The sequence below is a fragment of the Episyrphus balteatus genome, chromosome 2, assembly GCF_945859705.1.
Source record: "Episyrphus balteatus chromosome 2, idEpiBalt1.1, whole genome shotgun sequence".
In the NCBI taxonomy this organism is placed as follows: Eukaryota; Metazoa; Arthropoda; class Insecta; order Diptera; family Syrphidae; genus Episyrphus; species Episyrphus balteatus.
Window position 1 is genome coordinate 1,210,085 of NC_079135.1, and position 22,036 is coordinate 1,232,120.

General features: G+C 31.5%; 2 protein-coding genes across 2 annotated transcripts; one reads left to right on the forward strand and one right to left on the reverse strand.

The window, feature by feature from the left end:
* Positions 1–225: 225 nt before the first annotated feature.
* Positions 226–5,639, forward strand: LOC129910540 (exocyst complex component 7). Its single transcript, XM_055987966.1, has 10 exons — positions 226–332; positions 388–553; positions 612–1,129; positions 3,152–3,213; positions 3,268–3,556; positions 3,612–3,782; positions 3,844–4,135; positions 4,199–4,521; positions 4,581–4,714; positions 5,469–5,639. Exons 1-10 carry the CDS (start codon positions 285–287, stop codon positions 5,569–5,571), a joined length of 2,106 nt encoding a protein of 701 aa, XP_055843941.1. The 5' UTR covers positions 226–284; the 3' UTR covers positions 5,572–5,639.
* A 277-nt stretch (positions 5,640–5,916) lies between these two features.
* Positions 5,917–21,465, reverse strand: LOC129910542 (serine protease inhibitor dipetalogastin). Its single transcript, XM_055987967.1, has 6 exons — positions 20,662–21,465; positions 13,539–13,894; positions 12,405–12,511; positions 6,903–7,421; positions 6,641–6,838; positions 5,917–6,579 (listed from the first exon to the last, which is right to left on the reverse strand). The coding sequence occupies exons 1-6, from the start codon at positions 20,726–20,728 to the stop codon at positions 6,033–6,035; spliced, it is 1,794 nt and encodes a 597-aa protein (XP_055843942.1). The 5' UTR covers positions 20,729–21,465; the 3' UTR covers positions 5,917–6,032.
* Between the last annotated feature and the right edge of the window lie 571 nt (positions 21,466–22,036).

A 22,036-nucleotide genomic window follows, 5' to 3' on the forward strand; every position in this document is an offset into this window, starting at 1 on the left:
TCCGGCTAAAAATTTTTGGATGAAAATTGGAGAGAATTTTGTATGGGAGCTAAAATTTCTGCGTACCAAAAATGCAAATAATTGAAAAGAAGCAATAAATCACTCCATATCAAATGGAAATCAAAAAAAGAAGTTGAACACAAAATATGGATATACTACAGTAAAATGAACACGCCCATTAAATTGATAAGTCAGCTGTCATTTTTCAATTTGTCATTTCTTGTTTTTTTTTTACAGAAAATTATTTTTGTTTTCTCTAGAGGAGGTGTTTTCAACTCAGAAAAATGAATAATTTTGAAAATTCCCTACAATTTGGGGATAAACTTGAAAAGGTAATCCTAAAACATTGTCTTTACTATTTTTGCTTATCCCAAATACATTTCAAAGGAAACTGCAAATCTATCCTTACTAAAAGAACGAGTTAAAAAATACAATGAACTGACTGCTTCAATGTCCAGCATTCTAACAACATTTGAACAAAGATTAGGAAAACTAGAACAAACAGTTCTTCCTGTCTATAACACAACTGAGCATCTTCAAAAACGTCAACAAAGTAAGTTTATTTGAAATTTCTTACTAACTCATTTCTAGCTAGCAAATTCAATTCTTAGATCTAGATGCAACACTTCAATGCCTTGACATTGTCCTATCTCACTACGAAGTGTCCCAATTGGTTTGTAATCTCATCCATCAAGGCCCAATTGAAGGCAATATCGGTGTGTTTCTTGAAGCACTCGATAAACTACGCTCCGCAATTGACTATTTCAAAAACAACAACTCGCAAAGTGTTGAATTGGAAAATGTTAGTAGTTTATTCAACACTGGTTGCGAAAGTCTTAGCAATCACTATCGAATGCTTTTGAAGAAGCATAGTTATGTTCTAAAGCCGGTGGATTTGCTTGATTTAATTTACATCGAAGATGACTCATCGAATGAAGATTATATTTCGCTGAAACAACTTTCACAAAGTACTCGAGATGAATTGACAACTATATCACTTTGGTTGGATCAGAATTGTCGCAGAGAATTCACTGTTATTTATGCATCTGAGAGAAGTGAAATTATTTATAGATCTTTGCAGAATTTGAAAGACCATCAGAAGAGTGGTAGTTGGGGTAATGAACCTTTGGTAAGTTTTTGGAAAAAAAAAAAAGATTATTAAAAAACCTAAACCGACTTTAGGTACCGCTTCCATCTGTTTATATAGTAAGACAATAGTAAACGAATTAAGACATTCACAAGCACTAACTTCCCATTGTTGATCTAGCGTGGTCAAATGACACTGTAAAATTCATATCATAACTAATAGTAACATCGACACCAAAAACATAATTAAAGCTAAGCCAACCAGACGGGTCGAGAACAGCAAAAGGTACAGGTGCAGGCGTCTTTGGGCTAAGTAACATACTCTCCGGACCAATGGGTCAATCCCCAAGTATCTTTCAAGGTGAAGTAAATGCCATTGTAGAATTTGCAGAAATAAAACTCGGTACTGGGTAACTGAGCACGTTGCTTGTGTTTAAGGGAACGAGGAGGCAGACTCTTTAGCCAAAAAGGGGAGCAAGTTCAAAAAAGAACAAAACGATTAGACCAGGAGAGCAGAAATGCTTCTCGGGAACTACACCCGAGAACGTTTCAAATCCTGTATCAGTCTAAGTAGGATCAAACTCAGGTTAATACCTGGTCTCCTCACGGGCCATTGTAAGTTAAGAAGGCACCTAAACATTTTGGGGCTAAAAGTGCAACTGTAATTAACAAGAAGAAACACCAAATTATGGGTAGTTGCAATGCACTAATGACTAATACACCAAAGATTCAAACACCTGGACCTCTGTTCTGTAATCTTTATCACTGGCGACAAAAACTTTCAATGACTTTAAAATCCATTTTATCTCATCAAAATAAAAGAAATTTCGTTCAAAATCTTAATTTCTTATAACGAAGAAAAATTAATTAAAATAATAAAAATTATTTTAATTTTATGTGGAGCGATCATCAGTTAGATCTTCCGTACCCTTACCAGGGTAAACATCGACCAAAATAAGGCGTCTTAGTAAGGGTACGATAGATCTAACTGATGAGCAGTCCACTGTCGTACCTGGGCGAAACGCTTTGGAGTTGAGGTCACTTGAACTTTAAAATTGACTTAATTTCTTAGTTCACAAATTCTTAATTTGAAAAAATTTTGCTTTATTTGTGGAAAAAAATGAATAGCCATAAAAAAAGTTTATCGCTTGTGATAAAGTTACAAAAACGGTCCCTGGGTTGCTATCAGATTGAAGAGAACAAATTACACTGTATGAAAATACCCCAATTACTCAATTTCCTGAAAAGAATTAGGTTAGAGGATGAGCTATAAATGAGAAACTAACTCAACTAGCTAGCTAAAAGAAGGGCACAATAGATCTTTTAGGTCGCAGTGCATCTTACACCCCAATAAAAAAAAAAACAAGCAGATTTAAGTCACAGAAAATAATGGGTATGGAAATGAATTAGATATCAATTAATTTCCTTTCATAAAACTGTTGAATTTTAAATAAATAGGTGAAGGTTAAAATAAAATAAAATAAAATAAAATAAAATAAAATAAAGGCGAGTACGCGTCTTCTACTTTACCGTCTTTACTAGGAATAATTTGGCTACGTTAAATTAGTTTTTCGTGAAACTTCAACAACATCGACTTTATGCAATATAAGATTTTACATAACCGCTCTAAGTTCTTGTTGTTCGGGATGACTGATATATTAATCATTATTGTCTGTTTTTAAATGGATTATTCTCGAAAATAGCAGATGATTGGCAGTTTGGTGTGATGAATTCGGTTGGAAATACGTTGATCTAGTTCCACGTTTAGACCCGAAATTTGTTTTATTATATAGTTCAAAGAATTCGTTTAACATATTGTTTTGGCTTGTGGTCAGATTTTAATTACATCAATAAATAAATTCCGGATTAATCGTTTCTTATAGGAATATAATCTGAACACATCGAAGTGGTATATTATATTGTGTTTACACTAGGCTGATTGAAACTAATTTATACACAATCCATATTTTTTATCTTAAAAAAATTATTATTCAATCAAAACCATCAATTTTATTTTTTGGGTTTAAATACCTATTTTAAATTTTTTTATTTGTCTTTTCTTAAGCGTGCTCGTCACAGCAGTCGCGTTGAACCTAAAAAAACAACATCAGCTCGTTTGCAACAAATGTAAGTTATTTTATTCGTAACCTTCGAGCTTATTTTAATTTATTTCTTCTTAAGTTTTGAAAAGAAGGCAAACAAACTTTATCTCCGTGCTACTCAAACAATCGAACAATCAACTGGATTTTCCATTAAGAAAACTGTATCACATTCTGATCATCTTTCATCTGAAGACTATTTAGATGGAGACCAAGAGTTAGACAAGTATATTGTCCTTCTCTTAGGTTTGCAACGTTTACTCGTGTGGGAGAGAAATCTAATGAATGATATAATTCCATCATCAAAACACACTGAAGTCTTTTCTAGATTAGCTCAAAATTCCATTGAATTGGTTGTAAAAGATGCTGAGGTAAAATTAAATTAAAAAAAAAAAACAGTATTACATAAATATTTCTCTTTCACAGGCTATCACAGGCAGAATTCTTCGTTGTATTTCCCGAAAGGAATGGACATCTGCTTTGGGAATATTCTCAGCTCTGAAACGTGTTATTTTACTTCAACCAGATATCGAAAGGACTTGTGATCCTCATCAAAAGGAACAGCTAACTAAAGTTCTAAATCGTCTTCAACAAACCGTAATACAAAAAATCTGATACCCATATGTCTATGGTGTTGATAAATTGTTTTTTTATTTAGGGTTCCAAAGCACTTGAGCACTTCCTAGAGGTTGTAAAAGGCGAATCTGGTACTAATTTAGTGGGAATGAGCTCAAGCACACTTGGCTACTCAACAGTTCCTAAAGATGCTACTGTTCATGAACTGACATCGAATACAATTTGGTTTGTTGAGCATCTTTTTGAACATTTCGATGTTATTGGAGAAATACTGCAGCATGATGTGCTTTATTCAACTCAACTCGATACTATTTTGATGAAAAAGTCTTTGATGCCAGAAGACAAGAACAAGGCACTTCTTGCCATTTATATAAGTAAAGTCAGCAAACTTAAGTATTTTATCCTCACTTTTTATCACTTTTCTATTTTATTTTTAGAAAAAGCATTAGCTGAACTAAATCTTACAATAATGAGCAAATGTGAGCAGTACAGTGATCAAGCAACCAAACATCTATTTCGCCTAAACAATATTCATTATATTCTTAAATCCTTGCAAAGATCAAATCTAATTGATTTAGTAACATTGGCTGAACAAGAATGTGAACGCAGTTATAACGATATGATTCGTGAACTGAAATTTTCATATCAAAAAACTTGGTCAAAAATGCTGGGAAGTATTTCATCGATGGATGAATTACCAAAACCAGTTCATGGAAAAATTAAAGATAAAGATAGGGCCATTTTAAAGGAAAGATTTTCTGTAAGTTTAAATATTTATATAAAATGGAGCATTAATTTATTATAATTGATTTGATTTAGACATTTAATAAAGACTTTGAAGAGGCATGTAAAATACAAAGAGGAATTTCTATACCAGATGTTATATTGAGAGAAGGAATTAAACGCGATAATGCTGAACATATTTTGCCCAAATACAATAAGTTTTATGAAATGTAAGTATACATTCTTTTGAAATATAATTATATAAAATGCCGCGGAAAAAGTCTTGATATTGAAGTCATTAGATTTATCGAAAAGTAACTCAAAAACATGTGTCATAGATTTGATTCCACAAACAATTTTTGTCTCACCCCCGAAAAAACTACCTTCTATTTTAATTTTTTTTTTTTTAGATTCATTTGATTTTTATGAGGATAACAATTTTGTTTTTTAAATGACTGTCTTATTAATAAAAATAACATTTGTGCATAAACTTAAAAAAAAAAAAACAATAATAACAGTTCTAGTTCTAAAAGTTTAAAAAAAACTCATATTAAATCCAGAAGTAATATTTACAAAAAAAATTAGATCCGACGCAGCTTACGTTTTTAAAAATTATCATCTTTTCCGTCTATACATTATTATTTTTGCATATAATTAGTTTTTTTTATTATATTGTTTAGACACTAAAAATAATCTTAAGAAACATTATATAAACTAACGTAGTTTTTCTATAAAAAAAAGTGTTACGCATACGCCATAGTGACCCACCACATAATTTCGTCCATTCATCTCCAAACTCTTCCGGTCAGAAGCAAATCATTTTTTTTTCTTTTAACGTGTTGGAATTTTAAAGAATTATTGAAGTGTGAAATTTATTAGAAGTGTCCAAAGTTTTTTATACACATTTTATTTAAAACATCTAATTTTTTTAAGTTATATATTTAAAATATTTATTATATAATTTTAAAACTATTTTTGTTTCAGGTATGTTTCGGTGCAATTTAGTAAAAATCCAGAGAAATACATCAAATACAGACCCCACGAAGTTAATGCAATGCTAAGTAAATTATTCGATGACTCTGCTTAAAAAAATCACTGCCGTATATTATTTTTACAAAAAAAAAAAAAAACAAAATTAAAACGATTCCAATACCATTTTTGTTAAAATTTATTTTTATTTGGTCATAAATTTATGCTTATATAATAATATTGATATGAAACACATAATAATAATAAATAGAAATTCAATTTTAATATATATAATATTCTATATAATATAGTTAGCGTTATGTTTTTTTTTTTGTGTGTGTATATTATAATATACTCATCGTTTAATTTATAAGTAAATATTATTTTGTATATTTCACAAATACAATATAATAATAATCGTCGTTAAATATATATAAAAAAAAAATAAAACAAAAACGAACCACAGATATTTGAATTTGTTTTCCAGTCGAGAGAAATAACTATATATTTTATTTACACTAATTTATTTTATTTTTTTTATTATTTTTAATTTTATTAACAACATAAATTAATTTTTTTTTAATAAAGGTAATTGGTGGAAGGAGCTTCTGGTCTTCCACAAGCACCAAAATGTTTAATTTTCACCGGAGCATCTGTTTGTCGGCAGTTTTCTATACTAAGAAAACATTCATTGGAATAGGTCATGCCATCGGTGCCACACACAGGTTCAAACTCTTTTGGACATATTTTGGCACATCCTTTGAATTGGAACGATGACAGACAACGCTTGATTGGCACAACAAACACATGTTTTCCACAGTTCTCCTTACGCATATGGCATTCTGATTTGTAGAATTTATTGTCAGATCCACAAACGAAATTCGGTGGTTGCGAATCACAGTCTGAATCGCAATGTTCGGTTAGGGGACAATTCTTCAGGGAGACCGGTACGACTCGTAAATGACAGGTTCTTCGTTTGAATTCACACATCGAAGGGAATGTATTGCCATCTGAACCGCAAATTGGTCCACTTTCAACGTCTTCGTAAGTGCATCGCTCCCCGCAGTCTTTAGGAGGTGTTTTTAAATCAGTACATTGGCCAATGTGAGCCAGTTGAACACCACGTCTATAATGGAAATGGATATTAAGTAATCTCTTGGTTTATTGCAAAAGGAATATAAACTTACAAGCAAGTCGCATGTGCCAATTCGCACTCATTATTGTAGGTCTTTGCATCAGTACCGCAAAGCTTATCATTTTGCTTTGAAGAAAAAATCGATCCATACAAATTATTAAAGTCCTTGCATGGTGGCAGCTGCTTACATCTATTCAAACGGTTCTTACACTTATCCATGCTTATCTTCTGAATTGATTTCCTTTGGGGTCTAATATTAAAAAAAAAAAATCAAAAATAAATTGCCCTGCAAGTCTAAAAACCAACCAACTCACCCACAGTTAAGCATCTTAAGTTCACAAAGTGACGAATATATACTTCCATCACTTCCGCATACATATTGCGAGGGTGATTCAGTTTTTGGACATTCAGTTGGACAATTATCTATTTGATTGCCATTTCTTTCCTGCTGTGACATGCAAAATGAAAGTGGCACTTCGAATATGTGTTTGCCACAGTTCGTTGACCGCATTTTACAAGGGCTAGCATATAGACGACCATCGGAGCCGCAGGTTGGTCTGGCTACACGCCAACACGATTCACGGCACATTCTAGTTGATTGGCAGTGTTTGCGAGACGTTTTTACCACACCTTGGCCGCAGGTGTGCAGCTTCATTTCGCAAGTGGAATTGTATACATTTCCGTCAGAGGCACAAACTGGGCCATCTTTTGGTGCGCTCTTGCAGTCGACTGGACAAGATTCACGAATTGCACTGGTGTTGCTGCATGGGCCAACGTGTGCAATAGATACTGCAGCTATACCCACTCGACATGCTTGAACTCTCAACATACATCTGAGAAATATATGAAGATAAATTATTATAAATCGGTAACGATCAAGTTGTGATAAATAGTTTGAGTTGTTTCGTTTCTAATTTTTAAATATACAAGATCTAGTTGTAAAATGAACTATGTATCTTTTAAATACCCTCAAAAGAATGAAAAAAAAAAATATATATTATAATTACTATCGCTATAAGGCTTTAACCAGTTGAAAGCTACTCTACAAAGCAATTAACTTCCTCGACCACAACATTTAAATTATTTAAGTATGACTGTAAGGGAAAGACTCTTGAGTCTTGATGGCTATTAATTATTATTAAAGAAAGAAAACAAAACAAAACAAGAATCCAGAATATACAACAATGACTAAATCAGAACACAATGAAATAATAAAAAAAGAAAAATCTTTTAAGAGAGATCACTTGAGCTCACGCGCTAGTTAGCTTTACGATTATTGTTAAAATGTTAACTGCCTCAAGTTACGGAGTAGGTAAGTTATAAAAGAAAAATAGAGGCGTTATGGACATGACATACAAAAAAAAAATTTCATATTAACTGTTGTTCTTTGAAAGAGAAGTGAAAGTAATTAACTTAGATTTTAGAAGAAATATAATAATGATTTGTTGGACTATTATAAAATACTTAGCGCTAACGAAACGGATTAAACGAGCATCATAAAATGTTTTAATTGGTAATTTTATTTTTTTGTTTACTCTTTTTTTTTTGGTAGTGAATGATAATAACTCTATTTCTTTTAAAGCCTAGACATAAACATGGGCGGGAAAGACTATTTTGTGTGTGTGTTTTTTTTTTTTTCTTTAACGAGGTTTCAGAAATATTAAACTACTCTTTGAGATCACGAACTTATTAATTTTTTGTATTTATTTGCTTCACTGGGCAATAATTGTGTTTTGAGTGGTATCCAAGATTGATAATTTTTTTGTTTTTAAAAGCTTATTTAAAACAATTATCTCCTATACAAAATAACGGTTTTAGTTTTTTAAGCTTCTCAACTGCTCTAATGATTTAAGCTTTTCGAATAACAGAAATACTGGAATCAGCTTTTAAAGGCAATTTTGGTCAGACTTTTTGTTTTATCATTATACGATCATTTTTATTTAAATAAAATTTCCAACACAAAAAAGGTTACGCATACGCCGCAGTGACTGTTTCAATTTAAACTTAAAAATAACACGAATGCAGCTTGAGTATGGTCCATAATAATAGCTGTATTTTTGTGGTTACTTAGAACTTAACTCAACAAATTATTGTTAAAGATAAAAAAGTATTCGTTCGTAGAGAAAATGTTTTTCTAAACTTATACATTTTCCACCCCCATAACAAAGGACTATTATTAATAATAAATCATAGCATAATAATTTCATCCTTTGGGTGGTAGTTTTGATACTACTCTTTTAGTCTATATTTTATTTAATAAGTTTTTTTTTTTTGGTAAACCATTAAATAAATTCATCAGAACCACTTTCATCTATTCAAACTTATCTTGATAAAAATAAAATTTACTGAAACACTAAGCCATTGTTTTCAAATTTCAACAAAAGTAAAATCTATATAAAAACTGACCTAGATAATAATTGTTTACTTATGAGAAGTTTAAGTTTAAGAATAAGGTGTTTTATTTGTGATAGGTACTTCTTATTTATGGAAGATCATAATAAATATTACACTTTTTAATTGCAGAAAAATAAAAACAAAGAAAAAAACTAAGTGATCGTATCTAATAATTTTACTTTAAAACTCTTAAATAAGATCCAAGTTTATTTCTAGATAATAAATGAAGAGCAACTTTGGAAGGCTCACCCAAACTTTAGAAATACTTTTATTTAAAGTTTTTAGCATTTTGAAATCAGATAAAAAATTTTGGATTAAAATGAAATGAAAAAAAGTTGATAAGCATCGGCAGATTAAACATAATAAAATTTGAATGAATTTAGGTCATTTGAAGTTTGAACCATTGATTTTTGTGATTTCTCATTGAAGAATTTCTAAGAAATTGCTAATTTATTTATTTGAATGGAAGCGAAAATTGAATTAGCTGATTTTTATCTCGATGTTAAGAGTATTGAACTGAAGTCTTAAAAATAAGAACTTTTCTTCAGAATATATGAGGTTGACACGCAGAACTTAGGTGGAGATATAGGGCTGTAAAAGTAACGACAAAAGGAGTACCCGCATGTATACGTTACTTTTAATACTAGTACCCGCACTTTGTATATAAAGTCTATAGTACTAACGAACGAACTAAAAAATATGTCAAATTTCAAACAGAAAAGTATATCTCATCTCCTTACTCCCATTATTGAATTCGATCTAAGCGCCCTCGCGACCATTCAGGTAGCAAACAAACTAAAAAATTTCACTTCATGATAGAACTATAGATTTAATATACAAAGTACCCGCATCAATAACATCGTTACTCGTTACTTTCGTATGTTTCGCATTTTTCGGGTATTTCGTATGTTTCGTTACTTTCGCATGTTTCGTATATTTCATGTATTTGATACGTTTCGTATGTTTTATATTTTAAGTATTTTTCGTACGTTGGTAGGTATAAGGGTGTAAACATTTTCATGTTATAAGATTTTGAAGGTAGCTATACTGATTTTTTTTCGATTTTTTTTAATCAAACGTGGAAACTTTTTTGATTTTTTTCCTAATTTTTCGACAATACTTTGGTAATTTTTTGTTTTTTTTTTTTTTTGTTTTATTATTGAATGAATCAATAAATCTTATCACAATTCAAATTATTTCAAAAGTACATCGCGAAGATCTCGAAATATTAACACTTTAATACAACCATGTCAAACGATTTTTCATTTTTTTCTTTTTTTCTATTGAGAGTAATTTTCAAACCTCGTTTTCTCTGCTTTTTTTTAGTTGAAAATTTTGTACTGAAAATAAACAAATTTTTTGAAAAACCAAAAATCTTTTGTATATTCTTAAGCTACATTTCAAGACCATTAACAAAAAGGTCATAAACACATTGGGTTGCAGCGTGGGTATTAGGGCGGAGTGAAACTGCACTTTTTTTTTTTTTTTTTTTTTCTTCTTCTACATACCAGGGACGGGTGCCATTAGTCATCTAAAAAGAGCATACCAAATCTCAGCCAGATCAAAAAATATCTTGAGGGTTCACAACGCCCTTGAAAATTTACATGCTTGTTGGAAGTAATGTACTGGGAGCAATTTTCAAAAGAGATGGAGTAATGTGCCAAACAGTTAGAGCGTTTAGGTTCGGTCGAGACAAGAAAAAAATCGTATGGGAGGAGGGTCTATTCCCCTTCGTTTAGCGGGGAGGGGCAATTTAAAAAAGAAATTATTTAATTTGAAACAAAAAAAAATTAAAAATCAACGGTTATACTTACAATAACGTGCTATACCTTTTTGTAAAGCCTAAGACCTCATCTTTTACAAAAATGTTTAATATGGCCTTTTTCTGGCACAGTTTTTGAAAAATTAATTTTCGAAATCAAAATTTTGAAAATAAAAAATTTCAAACTAATTTTTTTCAAAATTTTATGTATATACATAAGTACTACTTAAGTTTTTAAAATTCGATGCTGTTATTTGTTTTTAAAGAAAAACAGAAAACCGCATCCAAAAACATCTTGTCATTTTCGAGAAATTAACAAAAAACCAAAACTATTTTTGTCTAAGAAATTTCTTTATTTTTTGTTTTTACGTGGCTGGATCATGGGGGTTGGGAGTGCTCGCCGCCCATGGATTCTTGCAGTAAGGGCCTTAAGTCAATAAAATCGCAATTTTTTAATGAAAATTGAACAATAAATAATGATGTACATGTTTTTCGAATCAAAAAAATTGAGTAAAACAGAAAAACTCAAAAAACTCCATAAATTAACTTTTATGGTGTTTTCATTTTTTTCAAGTGACTTGTGAACCCTCTAAAACTTCTTTGATCGATCTGAAACTTTTTTGCCGTTATTTAAGTTCCAAATGGCACCCATCCTGGCTATGTAGAACAAAAAATAAGACAACTTTTTTTTTCACTCCACCCTAGTGGGTATATTTCGGCCACATTGAGAATATACCAAAACATCTCTTTTGATATTTCTGTATAAATTATTATCGATAACACAACGATACCTTGGCACTACTGTTTTTATTGAGATACAAGTGAACTCCAGATAAATATTTGGAGTTAGTATTCCGACTAAGGAACGATATCGATACAAGATGCTAAATGCGACAAATTGAGTGTATCACTTCGTTTCGTATCTCATGTATCGGATGATTTAGTATTGAATGGGGTCGTTACTCGTAGGTACATATTATGTTTCGTATCTCGTATGTCTCGTTACTTCAGTACCCACTAACGAAACATACGAGTAACGATACTTTTAAGAAAGTAACGTTTCGTTACTCTTTACTGAAGCAAATACTCGCATTTTAGTAACGAATACATACGATTTGCTACAGCTCTAGTAGAGAATATTTTGCAAAGCTTATGACATTTTGAAAAAAAAACTATGTTCTTGTTTAAATTAATTTTGGCCCTTTAATTTGAGATATTTACTTTAGTCGGATAGCAAAATAGGACAGTTTGTTGAAGAGTCATTTGCTGAAACGAAATTGAAATTATTTAATTCAATGATTTTTTGACGTCAGAGATGAAGCCAGACAATGTTTTATGTGACGTCAGAGAGTCAATGCGTTAACCGATTTCGTTGACCGTATAATCTAAGCGTTAATCTCATGAATGAGGCACACTTTTGTGTACGTGATGGGATTTTCTGAAACTATTTCATTTTCAAATGGATTCGTCCGGAATTCAGGACGATTCCAATACTTTAATAAATCCATAAGGAACGACTGAACTTCACGGGAACCCAACTATCGATATTGCTCCTTTACATAAGCATTTATAAAGTTCTGTATCAGCAGTCGGGAATATTAACCGGAAAAGTAATTGCGTTTTAGTTTAATAATAAGATACATATAATTATGATGATCACCTATTAAGATACGTTCTTCCATCTGTGCCACATATGGGGTCCTTTTCCGAGGGGCATCTATGTTTGCAATCAGAGCCTTTTGCCCGTTCACAGCCATCCTTGACCTCCTGCAAAAAAAAAAAAAACAACAAATCAAATTAAAAAAAAAATTAACATAGTTAAATGACCCAAATGGATGTACTAAAACAAGTACCTATAGCTAAACAAGAGTCACATTAAATAATTTTATCTCTAAATCAGGTTCATAATGCATTTGATCAAAAATATGTGTTAGTGTGCCAGAGGAGAGGAACATATAATAACATGTATCGCGCTGTAGGCATGCATGGCATGCTGCTGCTGCTGCATATAAAATACTTGCGAAGCAATGCGGTAGCATCGACTTTGGCATCAGTTGTTGCCTTTAGCTACACTTCTCTTCTTATTTATGCGCAGCATCTTTAAAAGACCACAGCTAGCGGTGAAATCTTACAAAAAGCTTGCCCGGTCAGAAAGGGAAACCACAACCGCACACCACCTTTCAATTAGCCATGTTGGTATCGTATCGTGATTCGTGAGTCTTCGTAGTAACTAAAACTATGAGGTTTGACGACTTTTCCTTCACACATGTTCGATCAGATGTAAAAACCGCAATCCAAGAGCTGTCATATTATTATTGAAGGTGCACTCTCTGTGAATGCCAGCAATCTTGTTTTTGTGACTTATCACATTGGAGGTCTTAACATTGTCTTTTATAGCTTCTTGGTTCTGGGTTGAGTTCGAGTTGAGATATACTCTCTTCTCTGTGTTCCCAATGTGAGAAAAGTTGTAAAATTATTTGGGTCATTCTCGCTACTGAACCATGTTTATTCGACTATTAAGGTAGATATGCGGAAGAGGATGGTAAGATACTATGCATTGAAAAGTTTACAAGTTCCTGGTCACTTTTGTGTGTGAATTTAAAATTCTTTTGAAATTAATTTCAAACAAAGGTCAGTGGCAATAAAACTATTATGGTCTGTATCTGTACTTTCCCCAAACCTCATACAATAAAAACTATTATAGTGAAAGATAGAGTTCTTTGTTCTCTAAATTGTATTCGTATATTTTTTATCTTATCTATTAGAAATATCCTTAGATCTATTGAGAACTTACCTTCAAGACTCCATTGGCTCCATTTCTAGAGCATGTTTTCTTTTTCATTTCGCAGAGGTTGGCGTAGATCAGACCGTCTGAGCCACAAACGGGTTCTGCTTGAATAATGGCAGTTGGCGGACAAGATCGTGGGCAGTTGGTGGACGATGCACGGTTTTGTCGCTGCTGCTGCTGCTGCACCATCGCTAATCTGTTTCCTGTGTTTGTGTTTGTTGTTGGCATATCATCTGATGATGAAGAAGTTTTTGAGATGCTTTCGCTATTTGTTGAGATATTCAAATGTTCTGAATACAAATTATTATTTAGTCTGGTTTCTTTAAGACTATCTGTAGCCGTGATGATTTTTATTCGCGAGTCTAAAATTTGAAAAAAAAGAAGAAAAAATACATTTACTCGTATGTGTATCAATTAAGTCATGGAATGTGAACAAATTAATGTTAACATATGTGTTTAGAAGTAACATGTGATATGTCATATAATTGGATTAAAATATAATGACGACGAAAAGATTAAATGCAGTTTTTAATTTTAGTACAAAAAAATATAGAAAATGATAAAAAAAAGTTCATGATGGTTAATGGCCATTTTAATACTTATAGCATAATAATGATGAAGTGTTTTTATTGAGAATGGTACATTGAACATGAGAATTAAGGTTCATAAATCATACACAAAATTTCGATGAGAAAAAATTTAAGTTTCGTATACCTAAGTTATTGGGCCATTTGCTCAAACGAAACTTAAATAATTTAAGTTGAACATAGACTCTTACTCTACCCTTTTTCCTCTGCGCAAACTGTCACATAAGGATTTATGTTGAATATAAATGCTTAAGTTTGCATTCAGCAAACGCCTCTAAAAGGTATTTTTCCATTTTGAATGTAATAATATTTCGATTTTGTATGTGTGTCATTTCTCATTCCAACAGTTTTTTCACACAGATCTTTCATATATTTTATAAATCTGCATTTACAAAAAAATATAACCAGAACTTGAAATTTTTTTCTTAAATAACTAAAGCAATGGTTTTGAGATACCATAGCAGATTATAAAACGTTAACCAGTTTTTAAAAAATTTAAAAATTCAGAATTGAATTAAATTGTTTTGTGTATCCCATAAATCTTTCAAAATCACTCGGGCGTATACGCACTTTTTTTTAACGTTTTCGTATTACATTTAAAGTTCTTATTACGTTTGAACAGTGGAAAAATGGTGTTTATTTTTAATTTTAAAATAAGTTTTCTATACGTTTATGAAGCTTTAAACTGTTATGGAAAAATTTTTATCGATGCAACTTATTTGCAAAAGGGTCTTATGCATAAAATACTTTTTCTATCCGAGAAATGGGAGGGCACAATACGCGGAGAAGAAAGACACGCTTCAAACAAATAAAATCTGTACTAAATTATGTGGATTTCCGCATGGTTTTTGGCCAAAAAATTTGAATAGATGCGATTTTCCTTCGTGTTTTGATAAAATCTGTGCAACGCAGTGTTCAGACTTGGAACCAATTATCTTATTAGTCAAATCTATTAGTTTATTATGTTTCTCAAATAAAGAGTATTTAGATCGTCTGAATTTTATTAAATTATTTTTTTGTATTAAAGAACATCTAAAAGACACTCGGGCGTATACGTACTTTTTTGCATTTATGACTTTAAAAACATTATGGAATTGGGATAGGTATTTTGGATTTTAAAATCTTTTTCGATAAGTTTAAAAAGCTTGAAACTTATATTTAAAAATCGCCCAGCGGATTCGGTTTCAACTAATTCCACATGTTTCTTTTGTACAAACTACTCGTAAAAAAGATTTTTGTTGAATAGATGTGTCAAGTTCCATTTTTGTTTGCCTTCGTCTTCCAATGTAATATGCATTCCTACATTAACATATACATGTTCCTATCCCAATTAAAATCAAGTTCCTTTTTTTTCATTTTTCATGTCGTCTCAAAAATTTAATGCCAAAACATGACGTTAATGTTTAACAACAGAAAAAGAAAACTAAAACACTAGAACAATGAATCCTATACATTCTTATAGAATCGTTTGCACATTGGAAAGTAGTATGCAAGTAAAGTTAGGTTACTGATGCAAAATTTAGTGAAGCTACAGGTACAATGAATTTAAAAAATAAAATGCCTCCATCTTTACAAAGGTCTAATACTCTTCACTTAACTCTGAAAAAAAGGAACTTATTCTTCTATAAAAAGTTTATTAAGGAACATTCACATCAAAAAAAGGCAAACACGAAATACACAAAAGCATCACCTTTTTCCTTTAGGTACTACATATATAAAACAAAAGTCTACAAATTCAGTGCTCTCCTTTTTACTTTGGAAATCCTATTATTCTAAACATTCCATTTTGCATAATAGTTCAACATTTTAATTACAACGGAAATTCAACTAAACATATCCAAAACACACAAACAACAACAACACAATACAATAGCTCGTTCGCATAGAGAACATAGTGCCTCTGCATTTCCTCCTTTGCCTTCCTGTATTGTTGGCATAAGTAGGAACCATAAAAGAAAGTTCATCATGTACATATGAACCATAGATATTTATATGTACATCTATAGACTTGCCTAAAAAACCTCAGCAAAAAGGGAATAAAACAAAAAGTCTACACAATCATGTATTAAAAGGCAAACGCCTAGAGAACACTGTATAAGGCCGCCAAGTTATACTAATACCTTACACAAAAATTTTAAAACCCAACATATAACAATTAACCATCGGGAGATGTTGTGTGTAGTGTAGATGCTGCAAGCTCTGAACGATCTCCACGGATGGAATTTTTCTCTCTAATAAAGGTTAAAAAAAAAAAACTACCAGATGGATGTATTTAGGTACATTAGGTTGGTAGATGCTGAATCCATCACATCTATTTTTTTTTTTTTTGAAGTCTCAGAGAGCTCGCAAGTTCATTGCCACATAAAGCAATTATGCACTTCAGTTGCGATGAAGTTCTAAAAACTGATAAAGAGCTCAAGTGATTGATAGTCATAAAACCAAAAATGGAACGTGAGAAGATTGAATTTAAAGGCAGGTGACACACTCCCCAAACAAAATTGAATCAGAAAAACGAAAAAAAAAAAACAAATTGTATTAATTTATTTAGGTCAGTTTTAATTAGTTCCCTATTCAAATTATCTATATACGCCATTCGCTATACGCTATACCTGCGCTGATGAATAATAGCTCTTCCATCCGTCAATCGGAGCGGTGGCTATGGATGGCGGTGCTCTCTGGCGAGGCATTTTTGTTTACCCTGATGTTCAATCGTCGTCAGTCGTGTTTGCAAACACATAAAAGAATACATTTCTGGATGTGAAGGCATTTGTCTGTAGGTACACTGAATGAGTAGCAATTAGATTCCAAAATGTTGATGGAGAATTATCCACACATAAGATGAAACATACCCAACGTATGTTATATGTAGTTTTTTTTTTGTTTTTGCGTCAAATTTTACAGGGTGCAGTGGTTTTAAAATGGCTTTCAGTTCGATCCTAACTTCTAAACTACTTATAATAGTTTGACAAATGAAGTTTCTTTGGAAGCGTCTTGAATGTCTTCTGTTTAAGAGTTCTGCGACGTTACGAGTCATCATTGAAGTGAACATTTTGGGAGACTTTTGGACACAGAGATATTCATATTCATAGGATGACTGAGGACATACTCAAGCATTTACTTGAGAATAACGTCAGATTGCTTGTATCGAAAACTAAAGTATAAGCTTTGGATTTCCTAAGTAAAGGTGTAATCGAAAGCCTATAAATTATCGGGAGCTACTTACTCGTAATAGGTGTCTTAACAGGACACTGTCTCATAGGTAGACACGCCATAAGACTTGGCGTAGTCTCTAACGACTTCTGTGAAAGTTGCCTTGATGAGGAAGAAGAAGAAACAATCCAACATCTTCTCTGCTCATGTTCTACCCTTTCCAGTAGACGTAAAAAAATACTTGGAAAAATATTTCTTAGAAGATACTAGTGAACTAATTAATACTGACATCTTCAACCTTCACCGCTTCATTAAAAGCTCCAACTGGTTTAATTAGTGAGGAATTTCCTTGCAAAGTTATGGTATCACAACGGACCAATATGTGGTCTAAGTGTGTCAGTCGTTTTCCTGACAGCCATTTCTACCTAACCTAACCTACTTACTCGTAAAAGCATTGTTACTTTTTACCTTGTTTTTTGTTCCTATTTGTTTAAATTCTGACGAGTAAAGGCTCAACAATATAGGCATGAGCTATACGGTCCAGAGCACATGGCGGCGTATGCTTAAAAGTAGAGCAAACCACGCATATGCGCATTATAGCCAGTCCCATAAAACTATAAAAATAAGCACTTGCAAGTTCATGCCTATTATAGTTAGACTTAAAAAAGTACCCGAGAAAGCTGTTATACACCCTGTTTTGTATACGCTATTCTCCAAAGAGGCTCGCATTCCTATAATGTTTTGTATTGCATCACAGACAGAGAGAACACACAACCATTTATATGCGACATATAAGTGAGTTTTATAATCACTGTTATAGGCACATTACCTCAAATCAAAATAATAATTAATAAAGGGAAATGTGCGGGCATCACCAAATGCACGGTCGCGTCTGTCTTTTTTTTTGTAGGATGGAAAAACTGTGCTTTTGTTTACCCGCATAGAATAATTAATGAAAATGATTAAATTTGCAATAATAAAAATAATAATTGTGGATATAATTAAAGCAACAAACTGTTCTTATGATCGTTTAAAACTGCAAGAAAATTTACAAACCAAAAAACAAACAGCCATTACTTATAATCAAATGCAGACTTACTCTGGTTGTCAGATCGGTAGTTGTAATGCACAACCCATTAGAATCTATCTGACTTTTTTAAGCTTTATATGTATTTATCGAAAATTCAGAAGAAATATCTTTTTTTTAAATGACTTTGCTTACAAACGAAATTGCATTGATCAGTTCTAATATATCTATTATATAAAAACTAAAATTTAACTTTAAGTTAAGTCATGAGCAATTTCAAATTAACCTTATCACATATTTAATACAAACATCTATTGAAACAGCACGAAATACCTATATATAATACTTTCAAAAAATAAAACAAAACAGAAATAAAATTTGTTACAAGTAAACCCAATCAACTAAACAACATATCGTATATAAAACTAACCAACTAATTCTTCATTTGAATTGAAAAATCATTAAAAGAAAAAAATCAAAATGTATGCAAACACTTACCTACGTGAAAGTAAAAAAAGAAAAACGAATTTCGCACGTTCCCGGACATCTTTAAATCAGATCTTTACAAGTTCACGTACAGTATTTTTACATTCGGTCTATAAGGTTATGGAACTCTTGACATTCCTAGTCGTGAGTGGAATATTTAATTTATATCTATGACTCAAAAAAACGCAATTGTTTTATGCAGTTGAGGTTGGTATTGAATTCGTTGCAGAGCAAAGTTAGTAAAAGTAAGTTAGATATCGAAGATCTGAGGAAACTTGATTTTGATTAATGTAAATCCTGTTTTGGTGAGTTGTATAAAGTTATAATACATGTTATAAAAAATTAAATCAGTAGGTAGTTATAGTGCAAGAATGGAAGGGTTAAGATAGGGTTATAACAAATAGTTCATGAATTTTTTATGATACCAACCTTGGTCTGGATTATGACCTCAAAGATTTTAAGTTCAAATCACAGAAACTGACGAAGCCTACACAAGGGTATGATACTCTGAGTATCTTTGTCATGAGCATGTGTGCATCTCACCTTAGCCGTTCGGACTTGGTGATAAATTGAAGTTCGTCCCAGTCTTGCAAAACTAATTACAGACCTACGAATCGTGTTTTTTTTTATTCGATACATACCAACGTATCGAATGTACATATAATGGTTTTGTCCATATTTTTATGACTTACATATGTAGGATTTTTTAAACAAATTGTATCGAAGCACTATTAAAAATACAATATGAATGCGTTCCCCGAATGAGTTTTTGAGTAGGTACCTACAGAATTATTCTGGTACCATTTATATGAAAGATATATCAGTTCGTTTCTATTTCTATTGTTCAGCTAAGGCCTTTACGCCAATAAGCATAGTTTTAGATGTTAGGATAACAATTCTTTTATTTACTTTTTGGCACATTTGTATTAACTAATTACTCAAATTCAAATTATGTGGATTAATTTTTGAAATACTTTTTGTTATGCAAAGTTTCAATCTAAATTCTTACTTCTTTACTAAAGAGGATGAGGAAAACTAATTATTTTTAAGGCAGTCGTAAGCCATATTGTCATTTCTAAATATATGTACTTCTAATAAAAATTATTTTATAAATTTGAGATGCTTTTTAGGTTTCTTAAAGCTTTGACCATTAAATTAGATGCCAGCCAGTGATCTGGTATGTTTAATTCAAAATTTAATGGTTGTATACTTTTGTTTAGAACTCAAGAAAATTACATTACCACACTTCCCAAAAACTAAAAAATAGATTAATAAAACACTTTGCATAAAACCTTTATAAAAAGCTTTAAAGAAGTGTGTGGAAATTAGCTCTAGTAAAAAAATTTTAATATAACTTGAATTCGTATTTCGTAATCAGCTTTGATTGTATTATAATATTTTTTCTAAAATTATTTTTTTATACACTATAAACATTATTCAAAATAAGAAACACTAAAACTTGAACAGATTTCACATCCTTAAAAAAAAGAGGTTTTAAAACTTAAATGGCTGCAGATAGTGAAAAGATTTTAAACGATTTGGAATATTTTTGAAAAGTAATGAATTTTTCAAAATCTTTTCACTATCTGCAAATATTTAAATTTTCAAAAGTAAACTTTTTTTTTTTTTAATTTATATCTCAATCACATTAGGGTTCAACTTCGGAATGAATGCTAATAGATAATTTTTTTGCTACAGATCTTCGTTTTTTCTACAAGGAAAACTTCACTTCCGATACCATAAATCCTAAAGATCTATCTATTCAAGTTAAAATAAAACTAACGAAACATTAAAAAAAAAAAAACTCATGTGTATTATTAAACATATTTATAGTTATTTAACATTATTGTTTATTTTTAAAACTAAAAAAAAAAATTACCTGCAAACAAAGGAACATGCTTCGTTGACAACCAGAGCAGCACCGCTAAGCAATATAAACTACGCATTTTGAGACCGAAAAGTAATATTTTAGGTACAAAATTACTTTCCTAATGTTAATGTTACTAAAACACTTATTCAAAAAAATTAATTTATTCAAAATTAAATTAAAATTGTAACATTTTACAATATACTTGTAGAATATTTTAATCCGTTCACTCTGTTACACTGAAACTGAATATATTTTTTTCGGATTATTAATTTTTTTATTTTAACAAAAATATAATTGTTGTTTAAACACAATTCAGCACCACAAAGTCATGTAAAAAATAATCCAAGGGTTTTAAAGTTCGTAAACGTTAATTAACCGACTTAACTTATTAAGTTTTTAATACAAGGAATAATTTTTTAATTTTATATAAAAAATATTCTGCCAAGACTCCGACGACAACGACGACGCCACTCTATACCCCGATGAGAAAGGTCTCAAGCTCAAATCCAGAATGAGATTTCATTGCCAAGGTTTATTAATTTATAGAGAAAGGCAGAATAGACGATGGAAATGAATTGGATCCATCCATAGCCTCATCGTACACTCTCTATAAAAGTCGTATGTGATGCCTGTGCAGCAGCAGCAGCAGCTGAAAGAGAAAAATAAAAATATACTCGCGGCGTATCTCGTACTATGCGGCTTTGCTGTAAAGATTAGGTTTTTCTGTTCGGTTGGGGTCGGGAATCGGGATTTTATACTTACTTCTTCTCCTCGAAAAGAAAGATAAAAATAAGAAAAAAATAAAGAACAAAAATAAAAATATGCAACGAAAGCAGAGGAATAATAAAAAAGAAAACAAAAACAAAAAAAAAAAAAGAAAGAACTCTAAAATGTACAAAACATATAAAACTCGTCAGATGTACAACTAATGCTGTGATAGAGTTTTAATAGGGCACCAGCACTAGGCAGCAGGCAAGTAAGAACCCAGGCATCAGGAGGGAAGCTTGAATTCGGGGAAATGCAGCAAAAGCAACAGAAATACCTATACCAGAAACAGCAGCAACGTCGTCAGTGAACAGTGAGTAGGATAGGAAAACAGCTCTTTAGCCTCAGAGGCCTCAGAGTCAGCAGAAGTGACTCGACTATGTGCAAAGTACACATAAGTACATGATATAATAAGCGCATTGCATTCTCTTCTTGTGCATACATTAAAAATTTGGATTTACTTTTGTAGCTCTCTTTTGGATGCTGCTGATGCTGATACTGATGCTGATGCTGGCTTTTGTGCTCCTACTGCTACTTCTGCTGTTGTTGTTACAACTCCAACTTCAGTCGACATGATAAACTTCTTAATTTGACTTTTGCATCTATAGGTGCATGGCAC

Excerpts from the sequence above, each read along its gene's own strand:
- LOC129910542 (XM_055987967.1), bottom strand. The coding sequence starts at position 20,728 with ATGCGTAGTTTATATTGCTTAGCGGTGCTGCTCTGGTTGTCAACGAAG. Across the intron at positions 13,895-20,661 it reads GCATGTTCCTTTGTTTGCAG|ACTCGCGAATAAAAATCATC; the intron begins GTAATTTTTTTT and ends TTCAAATTTTAG. Across the intron at positions 6,580-6,640 it reads TTGGCACATGCGACTTGCTT|ACGTGGTGTTCAACTGGCTC; the intron begins GTAAGTTTATAT and ends TTTCCATTATAG.
- LOC129910540 (XM_055987966.1), top strand. The coding sequence starts at position 285 with ATGAATAATTTTGAAAATTCCCTACAATTTGGGGATAAACTTGAAAAG. Across the intron at positions 554-611 it reads TCTTCAAAAACGTCAACAAA|ATCTAGATGCAACACTTCAA; the intron begins GTAAGTTTATTT and ends TTCAATTCTTAG. Across the intron at positions 4,522-4,580 it reads TTTTAAAGGAAAGATTTTCT|ACATTTAATAAAGACTTTGA; the intron begins GTAAGTTTAAAT and ends GATTTGATTTAG.